Source organism: Caretta caretta, chromosome 9, assembly GCF_965140235.1.
Source record: "Caretta caretta isolate rCarCar2 chromosome 9, rCarCar1.hap1, whole genome shotgun sequence".
NCBI lineage: Eukaryota > Metazoa > Chordata > Testudines > Cheloniidae > Caretta > Caretta caretta.
In genome coordinates, this window is record NC_134214.1 from 208,936 (window position 1) to 225,827 (window position 16,892).

General features: G+C 42.5%; 1 protein-coding gene across 37 annotated transcripts in view; it reads right to left on the bottom strand.

Annotated features, from left to right (window-relative positions):
• DLG1 (discs large MAGUK scaffold protein 1) overlaps positions 1 to 16,892 on the bottom strand; it is a 529,193-nt gene that overhangs the window by 20,619 nt on the left and 491,682 nt on the right. For 28 of the 37 annotated variants that reach the window (XM_075132009.1, XM_075132007.1, XM_075132006.1 and 25 more), the window contains 2 exons: positions 12,728 to 12,769; positions 1,220 to 1,270 (listed from right to left, as the gene is read on the bottom strand). In XM_075132009.1, the coding sequence (XP_074988110.1) occupies positions 1,220 to 1,270; positions 12,728 to 12,769 (93 nt within the window). Of the gene's footprint in view, positions 1 to 1,219; positions 1,271 to 10,906; positions 10,943 to 12,727; positions 12,770 to 16,892 lie in introns of all 37 variants that reach the window. The other 9 variants (XM_048864515.2, XM_048864514.2, XM_075132010.1 and 6 more) reach the window with 3 other exon arrangements.

Below are 16,892 nucleotides of genomic sequence, written 5' to 3' on the forward strand. Positions count from 1 at the left end.
AAATGCTGGGGTGGAAAGGGATATTTAGAGTAGGAACAAATAGCCTCCTTTTTTCACTAAAAGTGTTCAAAAACCAAAACATTTAAAATATTTAAATGTTTCTGTGAAAAGTTCAATTTTTGAAAAATAGTCAAATTCAGTGGAAAAAAATATTTTTACCAGCTACAGTTGGAACTTTGAACAGGTCAATAATTCAGTGAAATATGACTTTTTTTTTGCTGTTCTGGAACCGGGAAATGGAATTAGAGCAGATTGGAAGATATTAGAATATTTAAAAATAGGTAATCAAGCTCTAGGATCTGATAGGATTCAAATTCAGATAAAACTCTTAAAAATAAATTATCCCTGTGTAAAGTCAGTGGTGTATAGATATTACTAGCGACTAGCACTCATTAGTATTAGTGCCATTATAATGTATGTACTGGAATAATATTGTAATTCATATACTGTATAATAGATTTTTGGGGTGTTAAGTGTAATGTCAGTGTCTAGGGCAAGGGTGGGCAATCTTTTTGGCCCGAGGGCCACATCTGGGTGGGGAAATTGCATGCAGGCTGGGGTGGGGGGTTGAGGTACAGGATGTGTGGGATGGGGGGAGTGCAGTGTGCAGGAAGGGGCTCAGAGCAAGAGGTTGGGGCAGAGGAGGGGTGCGTGGTGTATGAGGGGGCTCAGGGAAGGGGGTTGGGGTGCGGGGTGCAGAGTGCAGAAGGGGGCTCAGGGCAGGGAGTTTGGGGTGCAGGGTGCAGCAGGGAGTTGGGGTGCAGAAGGGGTTTGGGCTCCAGCCCGGCACCTCTTACCAGGAGCGGCTTTGGCGTGGCAGCGGCGTGCATCGGTGCTAGGGCAGGCTCCCTGCCTGCCTGCCCTAGCCCTGCACTGCTCCTGGAAGTGGCCAGCACCACATCCCTGCAGCACCTGGTGGAGTGGGGCAGAGGGGTCCGCATGCTGCCCTTGCCTGTGGGTGCCTCCCCTGAAGCTCCCATTGGCTGTTGTTCCCCGTTCCTGGCCAATGGGAGCTGCGGGGGGCGGTGCTGGCTGCTTTTTGGAGCGGTGCGGGGCCTGTGGTGCCATGGGGTGGCAATCCTGTGGTCTGGATCCAAAGCCCCGAGGGGCCAGATCCGGCCCATGGGCCGTAGTCTGCCCACCCCTGCTCTAGGGACACTTGGAACATTTTGATATCTCAACAAATATATATTTTTTAAATTTAATAGGTTCTACAAACCTTCCTGTTGGCTGACTGGTTCGTAAGACAGGACGTATTCTTCTTGTCCACCTAAAAATTTAAACACATACGTAAGGAAATTTGCTGAAGTGGTAAGTAGCTTTTGTTTTAAAAAATTTGGCATACATGTAAAAAATTTTAGTCCTTTAATGAAAGAAAATTAGATCAGAAAATCCTCAACAAAATATATGTCATGATAATACTGATGAAGGAAGTTCTCTATAGAGTGATACATCAGAAAAATCACAAAGATAATCCAAACAAAAATTTCGTAATAAAATGGACATACCCGTTTTATTAAATACATAAAGTGTGAATAACCTTATTTACAGCATGAAGATTTTTATGGGAAATGCTGTAAATTTACATGAAGCATGAGATAAGAGAAGTTTTAGGCGCTATTAAATGCTCTTGCAAATGTTTTACTGAACACAATGCATGCATGCTGTCATTCATTGCTAGATGCAGAAGCACTTGCATTGAGATCCTTTCTACACTAGAAGGGCCAGCATTTAGACTGTAGATTTTCTTGTTTTATATTTAAACAAAAAATGCCCAAAACTTGTATACAAATGTCTTAAGCTGTTGTATAAGCTTTTTCATAAATTGATATTTAGCCAAAATATCTTTATATAGTACAGTTCTTAATTAAGAAAAGGCATTTTTATACTGTATATGCAAAATAATGCTTATCAACACATTTTATTTGTGACAAAGGAATTTTAAATTTGAACTAGGAAAGATGTAAATACTGAAACTGTTCTCAGCTCCAGAAAGCACATCAGTAGTGAATGAGATAAAAACATAACTTAATACTGACCTTCAACAGCTGCAAGCTTTTAAAATGTCAAATGCAAGGATCTGAAATATACTTCAGCTGCCATCACTGCACTATTAAAAAGTTTAGTGTTCAACATGATGAAAAGCTCTCACAACAAAATTTTATTAAAATCTATTAATCAAGTCAACTAATTGACAGACTATAAAATTAAAAATTTAAAAGCTAGAAATTCAGATTACACATTAATTATTCTTTAAACAAGATATCCTTTTGAATGTTCAACTAATACAACTAATTTGCTTGGCTAATTTTTGGAGAATTCACTGAAGTTCACCAGACACATTTATGTGTAATAAGTGATCCTAATGCTGCTACAATGCAATTGTATATCAATGGATGACATCTGAAGGTCTTTCTAAATTCATATATTGCTATAAATATTCCCCTACCCTCTTTTATTTCAAAGCAAAGAGCATGCTTTTTTAAAAAAAATGAAGTTTGTAATCTCAGAGGAAATGGACATTACTTACCTCCCACTGGAGGTTCTTCAAGATGTGTGGTCCTATCTGTATTTCACACGTGGGTATGTATGGACACCAGGCACCTGAGTCTGGAAATTCTAGCAAATAGGGTCCATTGGTCCACACATGTGCCACAGATTGTCTTGTGCTCTGAACCGAGGGCATAAAGGGCAGCACAGACTGACACCTGTCCAGTTCCTTTTCTTAGCGCAAATCTAGACATGATCCACAGCAGAGGGGGCAGAAGGGACAGATGGCAGATAGAGGACCACACATCTTGAAGAACCACCATTCCAGTTATAAGTAACCAACCTCCATTTCTTCTTCAAGTGATGTCCTCTACGTGTATTCCACATGTGGGAGATTAGTAGGCAGTATTCAAGGAGGAAATGATGGGATGCAGATGTTATGGCTTTCTGCAAGATTGCTGTCCTCACAGCTGTATCTGTAGTAGAAGACTGGACCAAAGCAGTGTATTGTAAAAGCCTGTAAGGAGCTCCAGGTAGCTGCCCTATATTTTTCTACTAAAGGTATGTCTCACAAAGATGCTGTAGAGGTTGCTTGTACTCTGGTGAAATGGGCTGTCACTAGGGCATCACTTGGGATCTCAAGCAGGTGGCTGTGAAGTATAAAAAATTTACCTCATGTTTCCCAAAATTTTACCAAATAGCATCAGCTTTGCATGCTAACTAAAACAGCAATTCTGCAGCAGATTGGAGTGTCTTGTTCTGTGGGGTGGGGTGGGGGGGTGACTAGAATCCACACCTGGTATGGAGGCCATGCAGGCAGGAGGTGGAGTTTAGGGGCTGGGGGTGTAGAGTAGGATGAAGAGACTTGGCAGGGGGGAGGTAGATCCCAGCAGAGGGATAATGTTGGGGTAGACACCCTGAGATTGGGTCGTGGGTATAGAGGATGGAGTTGGGTGAGCCAAGAGGGGTAGGGGACGGGCCTTAACAGATGTAATAGGATTGGTGGTTTTCTGTGCCATCCCCCCACCCCATGGTAGCATCCTCTGGTGGCCAGGCTGGCCCTTCACTCCAGCCAAATGCCTGGGACTAAGCCAGCCCAGCCCTGCCCCATGCTGCCTCAGGCATTACTAGGAGATGGCAGCAGAGTCCTGGGTGGCACCTGCACAGGCTGTGCAATAAAAAAAGGCCTGGCAGTGGCAACCCTGTTCCCCAGGCCATCACCCCAGTACCCCTTTCCCAGAGCCCGCTCCAAGTCTTCGCGTTACCTCTTCTCTACGGACAGCATGCAGGGAAACCTAGAAAGGCAGCACCACCCCTGCTGACCATTAGTAGTAGCAGCCCGAGCGCCTCTGCCACTGCCGGGGGAAAGGAGGGAAAGGGAGCCTTACCTGCTCCGCACTGCCCTGCCTCTGAGGCCACCCCAGCAGCAGAACTACCAGTCTGGGGACACTGTTCTACCAAATCTGCCAGGAGTGAGTGTTGGGGGAGGGCTTCACCCCCCTCCACTCCCTGCGGTGGCACTCAGGCTCTCACTGCCTCTGCGGGAGGGAAGGGGAGAATGCGAGAGTTGATAGCTAAGGGTAATGCAGGCTGAAATCCATTTAGAGAGCCTCAGGGCAGATACAGCTTGACTCTCTACCTCTCTGTTCTGGTAATAAAAAGCCTGGGTGTTTTTCTAATTGCTTTTGTTTTTTGCAGATAAAAGGCCAGTGCCTGTCTGATGTTTCAGGAGTGAAGACTTCACTCCTCACTGGAGGCCTGCAGCTTTGGAAAAAATATCAGTAAGTAGTTAGTTTGACTGATAAGAAACTCTGTAATTACTTTAGGGGAGAATTTTTGGGAGAAGGCAAAGAAAGTCCTTTGCTTTATGAAAAGTAGTAAATAGCGGATCTGCCATGAGTGCTCCCAGCTTGCTCACCCTTCTGGTTTATGTGATGGGGCCTAGGAAGGCAACTTGCATCCTGTGATGGGTGGCTAATAATTTGAAAGGAAGTTTAGTAAGAGCTGACAGAAGGAGGTTGAGGGCCCACTGAAACATTGGCCTTACCAATTGTGGAAAAGATCTAACAAGTCCTTAAAGGAATCTAGTTGTCAGAGGATGAGTGAAAATAGTGTGATCCTCAATAGGAGGCTGAACAGCACTGATTACTGTCCGATGGATCCAAAGCTAACAGAGAGAGACCTGACATCTTAAGAGTAAGTAGGTAATTTAGGATAGCAGGGATCCCAGCGGACTCTGGAGATAACTGGTGTTGTCATGACCAAGAGGAGAAATGTTTCCATTTGGCTTAATAACTTTTTATAGTCGAATCCTTTCTGCTCTGGTTGAGGATGGACTGAACCGCTATTGAGCATAAAAGCGCTACATGTGATGTCTATCCAAATACAATACCAGGCCTTGAGTTGCACTGGCACTGGTTTGGGACGCCTTATTGTGCCATTGTATTAAATCAACAGATCCAGAAATGGTCAGATGTCGATGGGTGGACAGGTCAAAATTCTCAGGAGGTCTGAGAATCAGCCCTGACTTGTCCAACTGAGCTCAATAAGGATGACCTGAGCTCTGTCATGACAGATCTTTTGCAGGACTTGTGGTATCAGAGGGACCGGATAGGAGGTCCCTCCAGGGTAATAGAAGGGAGCTGCCCTTTGAGCCTAAGCGCAGAGCATTCTGGAGTAGTAAAAAAGACGTTTTCTGTTCTCTTTTGAGGCAAACAGATCCCATGACAGTGTTTTCCCTACTGGCTGAAGATGTTGTTGAGAACAAAATTGTGAATCTCCCACTCGTGGTCTGTTGAAATATATCTGCTGAGTGTCTGCTAGGGAGTTCTACATGCCTAGTAGATACACCACTAAGAGAGCGATGTGATGTCTGATAGTCAACGTCAAGTTGGTGTATCTCCACATGGAGAGGGAGTGATCTTGTTTCTCCCCTGCTTGTTTACACAGAAGACAGTTGACATATTATCTGATATTACTTGCATGTGACAGGATCGGGAGCAGAAGGAATGCAATGCAGGTCCAATGGACTGCCCTTAGTTCCAGTAAGCTGATGTACATCCCAGCCTCTTGATGGGTCCAAATCCTGGTGTGGTATGATTGTTTGTTTGTAAGAGCTCCCCAACCCAATATGGAGGCATCCGACTATAGTTGCCTCTGATATAGGAGTCAGGAAAGGAAATTCCATCCCAACTTTCTCCAGCTTTGTCCACCAGGTGAGAGAGACCAATACCTTGTCTGGAACTGTTACTTTGGCACTGACTTTGTCTTCTTCTGGTGAGTAGATGGATTGAAGCCAAGTCTGTAAACAGCAGAATTGGAGCCTGGCAATTGGTGTAATGTGGATTCATGAGTCCATGTGGCCAAGGAGGGACAGGCAAGCCCTGACAGTGGTATGAGGTTTGAGGGTGATGTGACATTCTCCACTCCAAGTACCCGATACTTACCATATTGATGTAATTATATGTTTTGTACAAAGTATGCCTTGTGAGGTATCATTCTAAAAGTCTTGATCTGCTAAACATTAATATATCATTGGATTGTATGTGCTGTCATTGTATGCGAAGTTATAAATTTTGGCTATGCATGTGTTATTGAAAGATGTTGTGAAGTTGGAAACACCCAGAACTAGCCTTTCAGGTATCTAGACAGTGCTAGTGGCCCATCAACAAAGACAGTGGACCATAGAAGAGCATATTCTCAGACAGCCTATGGATAATGGATGCTGTGACTCAGCAAGGCATGCAAGGGCATGTGACCAGACCACATGACACTGAACTCCATTTTGGTACCTGTATTTTTCCACAAAGGGGCTGGTAACTTGGCTTAGAACAAAGGGGAGAGTCTTGCCATATGGAGAGACTATGAAAGATGGGGAGCGACATCATTTTGGAGGCTCACTCCCCACACAAGAGAACACCTGGAAACACCTGAAGAACAAAGACTGAACTGGGAGAAGTGCTGGTCCCAGGCTAAAGTGATTTCTAGCCTGTGTATAGAAGCTTGGTGGACTGCTTGTATCATCAGTCAGGGTGAGATATTGCTGATTCAAATCCTATCTAGTATATTAGGCTTAGATTGCAGTTTTGTTTATTTGCTAGGTAATCCACTTTGATCTGTTCGCTATCACTTAATTAACTACAGAAAGATAGATTTTAACTTGTTTTGTTTTATCTTAACCAGTGTGTTTTTGAGTGAAGTGTTTGGGAAAAATCTCAGCTCAGTTAACAAAGGCGTTGTGCATATTCCTCTCCACGTAGAGGGAGAGGCGAACTGGGTAATACATTCATACTGGTCAGGTTTTTGACCAGGGCAGGACGGTACAGCTCTGAGGTCCTAGGCTGGGGATTTGGGGGTATTAGAGAGGGTAATAGCCTCCTATTGTTGATTCATGCAGTGGCTGGACAGAGCCGGCATGCAACTGCAGCTGGGTATGTCCCTGCCTGTGTGACTGCTGGTGGGAGTGTAGGACTAGGAGTGGTCTGCAGCTTGTCACAGCAGCACAGTGCGAGAGGAAACCCAGGCTGGTAAGTCAGAGGGCACAGTGGTACCCCAGTTCCAGTCGCACTCTTGGGGTGACTCGTCACCATGGTAAATATGGGGTACTTTGGAGTGCAGAATGTCAAGGTGATGTGTTTTATTAGATTGCTCATGATGTGGTATCTCTCAGTGGGAAGATAGGCTCTTGCTGCAGTCAAATCCATGGTTGCTCCTATGAAGCCCAAGGTCCTCATAGGCGTCAGAGTAGACTTTTTGTAGTGATGGAAATTCCCAGGGAAGATGGAGTAGGAATGCTGTTGCTGACTAGCCTTCTGTGATGGACCTGTCTGTCGGAAGCCAGTTATTGAGATACAGAATGATAGTAAAACTATTTCATCTCATCCAAGCTGCTACTACCGAAAGAACATTTGTGAAGACTCTGAGTGATGCAGCTAGTGTGAATAGAAGGACTCTGAATTGGAAACGGTCCTGCCCAATGAAGAATCTAGGAAATCTTCTGTGAGAAAGGTGAATATCTGTATGAAAATGAACATCCTTCATGTTGAGGGCTGCAAACTAAGTGCCCTCTTCCAGAAAGGGGATTATTGATGCCAGTGTGACTGTGAGGAATTTCCAGATGAATACATTCAGTTGGCATAAGTCGAGAATCAGTCTCCTTCCATTGGATTTTCATTGGGACCAAGAAATATGGCAAGTAGAACCCAGTCCCTTGATACTGAGGAGGCACTGGTTCTAAAGCCTCTTTCTGAAGAAGAGAGTTTACCTCTTGATGCAGAATTTCCTCATGAGCGTGGTCCCTGAGAAGGGGCCCGAAAGGTGGTTTGTGGTGGGCAGGCAAGATAAACTCAATTGCACAGTGTTGGTGGTTATGATGTTTAGTACTCACCTGTCTATAGTTATTTCTGCCCAGTTGAGAGCAAAGTAGTAAGGTGACCACCAAAAGCAGGGGGAGTAATGATGCATGGCATCAATGTCAGCATGCTGTCCTCAACCGTATCATCTAAAGAACCCTTTGGTTATTGGGTGGTGGTTGTAGAGGTAGAAGCAGCCATATATCTAGGTCTTTGAGTCCTTTGCTTCTTACATGGAGGTTCATGTGACTGATGATAGAACACCTAAGGAGGTGGTCTGGGTGTATAGTGTTGCTTATGATGATTCCTCTTGGGGGCTGGGGTGTAAATGTCCAGGGAGTATAAGTTTGTTCTAGGGACTTTTAGAGTGCGCAAAGACTTCTCAGTCTTTGCATTTAAAAAGGCTAGACTCACCAAAGGAAAGGTTCTTGATGGTATTCTGGACATCCTTGGGGAACCCTGAAGATTGCAACCATAACTCCTTAGGACTACAACTGTGTTGATGGCTCTAGAGATAGTATCAGCTGTGTCAACTGCCCCTTGAAGTGATGTTTTGGTCATCAGCCTGCCTCTGACAATGAGGGCTTGGAACTGGGCTCTGTCTTGCTAGGGAAGTTTGCCTTTAAATTCTGTACGTTTGGCATAATTAAGGAAATTATATTTTGCATCATTGCCTGGTAGTCAGCAGCTCTGAATTAGAGACTAGCTGAAGAGAATACCTTCCTACCCCAAAGGAAGAGGCATTTAGTGACCTTATTAGTTGTGGGATTATTGGAATACTGAGCCCTGGACTTCTCTGTAGCTGATTGCACAGGTGTTGGGTACTGGATGGGTAAATATGGATTTAGCCCCTTTTGCTGGTACAAAATACCATTTCTCAGCTCTCTTTGGGGTAGGGCAACAAAAGGCAGGGGTGTGCCACAGTGATCTGGTGAATTTCATGATGGCTTGGTTAACTGGAAGGGCCACCCTCGAAAGGCCAGAGGGCTGGAAGGTGTCCAGTAGGCCCTGTTGTGTGTCTTGAATCTCTCTGATGTATCTGCAGCTCAGCTGCTACCCTTTGCAACAACTCCTGGTACAATTTGTGAACATCAGGTGGACAGTGGGATGAAGGGGCAACTGGTTCATCCAGTGAGGAGGATGATATACCATACAGACCAGACTTGATGTCTTCTTCCTCCACAAATTCTGATGGAGCCAGTTGTTATTGGCCAGGAGAGGATTCCTGCACACATCCCAGGCCTCTGTTGTACGGATCCTACAAGCCCCAATAAGACAAGCAGAGATCATCCAGAGGGGGAGGAACCAATGGCATCAGGTACCAGTAGTCCCCTGGAAAACCATATTTGGAAGGAGGCGGGAGATTCCAATACCTTTTTCGATCTCTGACTAACCTTCCTCCCCTTTTGGGGGTGGGTGGAGGAGCCTCATCAGGAGCATCAGATTCACTTGACATGATAGGCACCTGTCCTACTGGCAGCATCGATGGAACCAGTGGGAGGACGTTAGTTATAGACATCATAGGGGCTGATATTCCTTCCCTCAGGGTGGTTTCCCTGGGTGCAGGAATGTCTCTACAAAGAGCTGGATCTGATAGCAAGGGAGATTGTGGGCAGGACTAAGTGAAGATACCTTCCAGCGAGGTGAAGTTTTCAGTCCTCCTTGGTACCTGGGGGGCTCCTGAGGAAGGTAACAGTGGATCAAAGTCATCCATAGGTCTAATGTTTGGGGGATCCTGCATGGAGAACATTGGAGCTGTTGGATGGGATCCCAGCATTGAAAGCCCAGACAGACGCATTGAGTTCCACTCCTCAAGTTTGTAGGATGGATCCAAAGCCAGAACCAATAACATCAGATCCTTCTCCTTCCATGCCTTTCGTTCTTGGACAGAAGATTTAGGGCTCACTGACTTTGACTGAGATGGAGAGGGGTCCTCTCTGAGACATATCTGGACAGAAATATGACTATGTTCATGACCTGTAGTCTCTTGGGAGAGTTTGTTAGGCTTAAGAGTTTTTGTCTCAACTCTGGAGCTTGCGCTCAGAGGGGTACTGCTCATTATTTGAGGTTGTTGTATGGGGTGGAGATGGGGTGTCTCCCTGGCCTGAATCTGAATGGGGTTTCAGAGCCTGCTCCATGAGGTGCTTCCACAGATGGAGCTCTCATCCGTCCTGAGTTCAGGGAGGGAAAGAATGGCAGATACTGCACTTTGTGGCAATATCCCAACGCCAGTGGTCATCTCTGATGGAGAAGGAATGGGAACAGGGGAGACAGTTCTTGAACCCTGGAACTCTTGGCGTAATCCTCCTTCAGAAGGAGAAGCATCCCAAAGTGGGGAGTAACTAAAAACTAACTGTAAACTATAAAATATTAAAATACTAACTACTAAACTATTTACAAATTGTATTATAGTTTCACAAAAAAAGGAAGACTGAAATGGACATGGGATTTCAACTCAGGTCTTATGGCAGTAATGAGGAACTGGAGAGATGTTAATTCGCACTGCCCCTTCATGTCCTCAATTTGGAGCACAAGGAGATCTATTGTGCATGTGTAGATCCTGCTCACTCGAATTTCTGGACTCAGATTCATAGATACCCATGTGTGGAATACACATAGGGACCATCACTTGAAGAAGAACTGTCTTTTATTTTATTTACTTTGTGGTCCGAGTCTATTATAGCAATAGATGAGTGCACATCAGTTTGAATTTTTTTCTTAGTAGTTAAGACAAGAAACATGCAACTTGGATAACTGAACACCTCAAAAAATAACTCATGCAAATGGACTTAGAGAAAGACAGTATATACTTTCAGAACCTCTTTTAGGCTAGAGAGAGAAACAAAGTCACTCAACTATCAACTCAGCTATAAGGGACTCCAGCTAATATGGAACGAAATACTTTTTGAAAGAAATCACTTTGCTATAAAGTCAAAAATCAGTTAAGCAAAACATTAAACAGAAACAGAAATAGCAAATATAAACAACCCACTGGTTGAGGGCAAAAAGTATATATTGTCAATACTGTTGAACACTTTAGAAAAACAGATATTAATAGAATGGACCTTTTGAACAACCATACTCATCTGTAATCAAGATAACTTTCATATTAGACAGCAGAAAGAAAAAATTAAAGAGGTAACTTTAATAAAAATAATCATTGCTTAGAATTACACATTCTGTCAAATTCCACAGAACATTTATACTGTGCATAAAGTTTTTGCCAATGAAGAATAAAGCCCAAATATCATCACCTATAATGAATCACCGATCATAATAGAAGCAGCACTGATGAGTGACTGGAAAACTTAAGAAAACAGCAGCTTTCAAGAGACACTGGCAGGTTAATAAAACCCAGTTTTTTAAGAGTAAATTTACCTATGTGGCTAACATTACCAATTAGTTAACTTTTCTTCATCCTTGCTGTTTCTATTTTGTGTTACTCTGTTTCTACAATACACAGACTAGTCAGTTTCGCTTTTGTTAATAGTTTCTTATCAATTTCACTTTCATTTTCTCAAGAGTGCAGCAATATCAGGGTTGCAAACACAGAGAATACTTGTTTGCTTAAAATATTTTCTATTAATGATATTTCTATTAGTAAAATTTTGTTTTGTACCAAAATTGACTTGGCAGTGTCCATTTAAAAGGATGCAGAGCTCCCAAACTCATTTACCTGTTGACCCATTCCCCTACCGTCTGTCCAAACTCTATAACAACAGTTACTAAAATATCTTTCAGGAATTTATACTTGGCAAACAGACAACAGGTGGTGAGCCGTGACTAAAACTCACAGTGCAAAGGTATGCCTGTCTGTTTTCTTCTTCAGCTTTATCTAATTTCCTGTATGTTTCATCTATCTGTTCTATTGTACCCTATGTCTTAATCCCAAAAATCACTGTGTTTGGGACAGTCCTGTGCCTGCTTGGAGCCTTAGTAATTTTGTTGGGTGGGGGTCTGGCCATATGAAATAAATTTCAGGATCGAAGCCCTGAATAGTAATCACTTTGGGAAAGGGACTATCTTTTTAACACTACTTTGTTCAGTGCCTAGCACAATGGGGCCCTAAATCCCTGTGTGGGCCTTAAGGTTCTACTGTAATAAAAACAACAATACTTAAACTCAGTCTAGTCTTTAAAATGTATCATGCAATTAGAATGACACAGTCCAGGGGTTTCATTTAACAACATTAATTCTGGTGCTAAATACCAGTAATCCATTGTATAGCCTTTGAAGACAACTCAAAATAAGCAGCCCTATTTCACAAAACTACTAAGTAAAAGCTCGAAGAGAAGTAGAAATGAATGCTAACTTACCCTCACTTTCATTTAAAATATTTATATATCACACTTTTAAAAAAACAAGTATTCCATATTTAAGTGTGCAATGACACATTGAATTTATCAGCTTACATTGTTAGTACAAAATTTACTAAGTGCTTGTCTACAGAAGAAAGCTGCACCAGTTTAACCAAATGTGATATTTTAAACTGATTTAGTTAAACTAGTACAAAAGATCAAGTGGACCCTCTTACTTCAGTTTAAACCAGGCTGATCTTGATTCGGTTTAAGTCAATTAGTCACTCTTATATCAAAATAAGAATGTCCACAAAGGGTTTGCACCAGTTCAACTAAATCTATTAGTAACAATCTATTTAAGTAAAAATGGTGCAACTTTGTGTTGACAAGGCCTAAGTACACTCAGTTATATAAACAGAAAAATTCTCAGCAACTCATCTGAGCAGATAAAATAAGACCACCTGATCAGCTCCAACTGCAATCCATGTTTATGTATCACGTGAATATCTGGAAAAAAATACCCAGACAAACCCAAACTTAAAGGTAGTAACAAGGATTCAAAATAAAGAAGGAACTTATAACACTTACGGTAACTACTTTCACTATCGCTGGCATTAGAAGTTACATGTTCTGAAATTGCAACAGAATGGAAAAATAATGAAAACACACTAAATGATGGGGGTTCAAAAGAAAAACTGACAAACATAATCAAGATGAAAGACAATACTGACACTGATCAAGGATATGAGACCCATAGATAATGCATATAAAAGTCTTAAGGTATTTCTGATAGCTCTAATCATTTAGCTCAATATTACACAAAAAGAACTGTAGTAATAAAAAGGAAACCATTAAACATTGTTCACATAAAAGTAAGACTATGAAAAAAATATAAATCCATGTTTCATGCCCAGTCCTGCAATCCTTGTGCATTTACCTCATGAGGAATTTTTGCTGTGCAAAAGCTGAAGGACCCCATCTTTATTTACCCCAAAGTATTGTTTCATATTCTCTGTGTATATATAAAGTCTGCTGCAGTTTCCACGGTATGCATCCGATGAAGTGAGCTGTAGCTCACGAAAGCTCATGCTCAAATAAATTGGTTAGTCTCTAAGGTGCCACAAGTACTCCTTTTCTTTTTGCGAATACAGACTAACATGGCTGTTACTCTGAAACCTATCTTTAAGGTATGTTATTGTCCAAGCTTGTTACTAATGTAGGATGCACTCTAGAGACATGTCACTAATCTGCACGGAGAGTCTAGCAGCAGAAAATAATGGCGTATACACTGAATATAGCAATTAGTTCAGTAGTAGATACTTTACTTTTTATGCTATGTTAATTAACCATTTATAATTTATCTGAGGTGCACTGCAGAATTAAGATCTACTTTGTTTTCTGTTTTGCTTTGAAGAACGTAACAGTCTTGTGCTGAGTATCAATGTGGAACTCACGCTTTTCACATAATAACCAACCCATTTTATGGGTTGTTTATCTTAATAAAAATGTGTTGTGTGGTTTATCTTAATTAAAAATGACTGATTTACCAGATGTGAAAGTTTCTATGCTATATGTTGTTTAAAAGTGAAATATACTTTGCTTTCCATTTTAGAGACTTAAGCACAGCAACAGTTTATTAACACAGGTTAAGGATGTACTGAAATATTAAACTGACATTTAACTTAGATGAATATTTACCTTTATTTTGTCGACAACTTTTGCAATTACTTATAATGATCACAATATTAAAATGCTTGCCATTTAGAGAATGCATAAAGGGTATATAAATCAGCTTTTGATACACTTTCAGATCAAAACAGAAGATGGAAGTTTACATGGGTAGGCTTTTTCTGTGTTCTCTTTATGTCTTAAAGAATAATATACATGTTTTAATAAGAATTTTCTCATTCCCTTCCCAGCTCAGCTTCTCATCCTACAGTGAATTACTAAGCCTGTACTTGCAAGCTTGTTGTCATGGAGAGTATTTGTGATCTCACAAATGCAGCATGGCTCCTTCACTCCAAGATCATAAAGAAAGTGGATTATGAAGGAGGGAATCCATGGTTGAAATATAAATAAGCTTTCAGTGATTTAGCAAATATAATAAAAGTAAGTTATGCACAGCATGACAGATAACCTGATTAATGTTTTCAATATAGCATCTGACCTAGAGGATTGAGTGATAGCATAGTGTTTTGCAAACGTATGCTCTGAGGCCCATATCTATCACAGGAATATTGTTCAGGAAGGCTATAGATGTAGCAATGGCATGTGCAGAGTGGGATCAGATCCCTGGTAGGTGTTCCTTGTTATGCAGTTGACAGCAGAGTTGGATACAAATAGAGGTCCATTTAGATAGTCTCTGGGTTGATATTGCACATCCCTTGGAGCATTCTGTTGTGGAAATAAATAGTCTTGAAGATTTCCAGAAGGGTTTGGTTCTTCCTAAGTAAAATGCTAAGGCTCGTCTGACATCGAGTCTATGTAGGATGACCTCTTGTGAGGTCCCATGTGATTTTGGGTAAAACAAGGGAAGGTGTATGGGTTGGCTTAAACAGAAAGATGTTGATACCTTAGGCAAAAAATTTGGATGTGGTCACAGCGTGACCTTATCTTTAGTGAACACAGAGTAAGGGGGTTCTGCTATCAGTGCACCAATTGCGCTGGTGAAGTACCAGGTTCAAGTCCCATGGGGTTGTAGGTTGTCGGACTTCACAGTACATGTTTTGTACACCAGTAAGGAAGCGTCTGTGATTGGGTGAGCAAAGACTGATGTTCCCTCCACCTTGTGGTGAAAACAAATGAGGAGTCCTTGTGGCACCTTAGACTAACAAACTTATTTGGGCATAAGCTTTCGTGGGCTACAGCCCACTTCATCAGATGCATGGAGTGGAAAATACAGTAGCAGGTATATTTATACATAGTACATGAAAAGATGGGCGTTGCCTTACCAGGTGCAGGGTCAGTCTAACGAGACAATTCAATTAATAGTAGAATACCAAGGGAGGAAAAATTACCACTACAAAAATGATGAGGGTGGCCCATTTCTAATAGTTGACAAGAAGGTGTGAGTAACAGTAGGGGGAAATTAGTATTGGGAAAATAGGTTTTGTAATGACTCATCCACTCCCAGTCTTTACTCAGGCCTAATTTGATGGTGTCCTGTTTGCAAATTAATTCCAGTTCTGCAGTTTCACGTTGGAGTCTGTTTTTGAAGTTTTTTTGTTGAAGAATTGCCACTTTTAAGTCTCTTATTGAGTGACCAGGGAGGTTGAAGTGTTCTCCTACTGGTTTTTGAATGTAATTCCTGATGTTAGATTTGTGTCAATTTATTCTTTTGCGTAGAGAGCGGTGGATCATCTGCTATTTAAGAATATGTTTCACTCATTCTGTACATGCTAATTTGTCGTGTTGGAACCACGTAGGAGCCATGGGATGATTTAGTTGGGGATCGGTCCTGCTTTGAGCAGGGGGTTGGACTAGATGATCTCCTGAGGTCCCTTCCAACCCTGATATTCTATGATTTTATGCTTTGAGGTGAAGTTTCTCTGGATTTGGGTGGAGAGTCCGATCTCCGTTCTGTGAGAGGAGATCCACCAGCAGGGGAAGAGCTCATAGAGCACATACTTCCAGGTGCAACAGGAACCTAGTTTGTAAGGGAACCTAGTTTGTCTTGGCCACGTTGGAACAATCAGTATGACATGGGCCTTGTAGTTCCTTATCTTGTGAATGAATCATAGAATATCAGGGTTGGAAGGGACCTCAGGAGGTCATCTAGTCCAACCCCCTGCTCAAAAGCAGGACCCATACCCAATTAAATCATCCCAGCCAGGGCTTTGTCAAGCCTGACCTTAAAAACGTCTAAGGAAGGAGATTCCACCATCTCCCTAGGCAACGCATTCCAGTGTTTCACCACCCTCCTAGTGAAAAATTTTTTCCTAATATCCAACCTGAACCTCCCCCACTGCAACTTGAGACCATTACTCCTTGTCCTGTCCTCTTCTACCACTGAGAATAGTCTAGAACCATCCTCTCTGGAACCACCTCTCAGGTAGTTGAAAGCAGCTATCAAATCCCCCCTCATTCTTCTCTTCTGCAGACTAAACAATCCCAGTTCCCTCAGCCTCTCCTCATAACTCATGTGTTCCAGACCCCTAATCATTTTTGTTGCCCTTCGCTGGACTCTCTCCAATTTATCCACATCCTTCTTGTAGTGTGGGGCCCAAAACTGGACACAGTACTCCAGATGAGGCCTCACCAATGTCAAATAGAGGGGGACGATCACATCCCTCGATCTGCTCGCTATGCCCCTACTTATACATCCCAAAATGCCATTGGCTTTCTTGGCAACAAGGGCACACTGCTGGCTCATATCCAGCTTCTCGTCCACTGTCATCCCTAGGTCCTTTTCCGCAGAACTGCTGCCTAGCCATTCGGTCCCTAGTCTGTAGCTGTGCATTGGATTCTTCCGTCCTAAGTGCAGGACACTGCACTTATCCTTATTGAACCTCATCAGATTTCTTTTGGCCCAATCCTCCAATTTGTCTAGGTCCCTCTGTATCCTATCCCTGCCCTCCAGCGTATCTACCACTCCTCCCAGTTTAGTATCATCCGCAAATTTGCTGAGAGTGCAATCCACACCATCCTCCAGATCATTTACGAAGATATTGAACAAAACCGGCCCCAGGACCGACCCCTGGGGCACTCCACTTGACAACGGCTGCCAACTAGACATGGAGCCATTGATCACTAC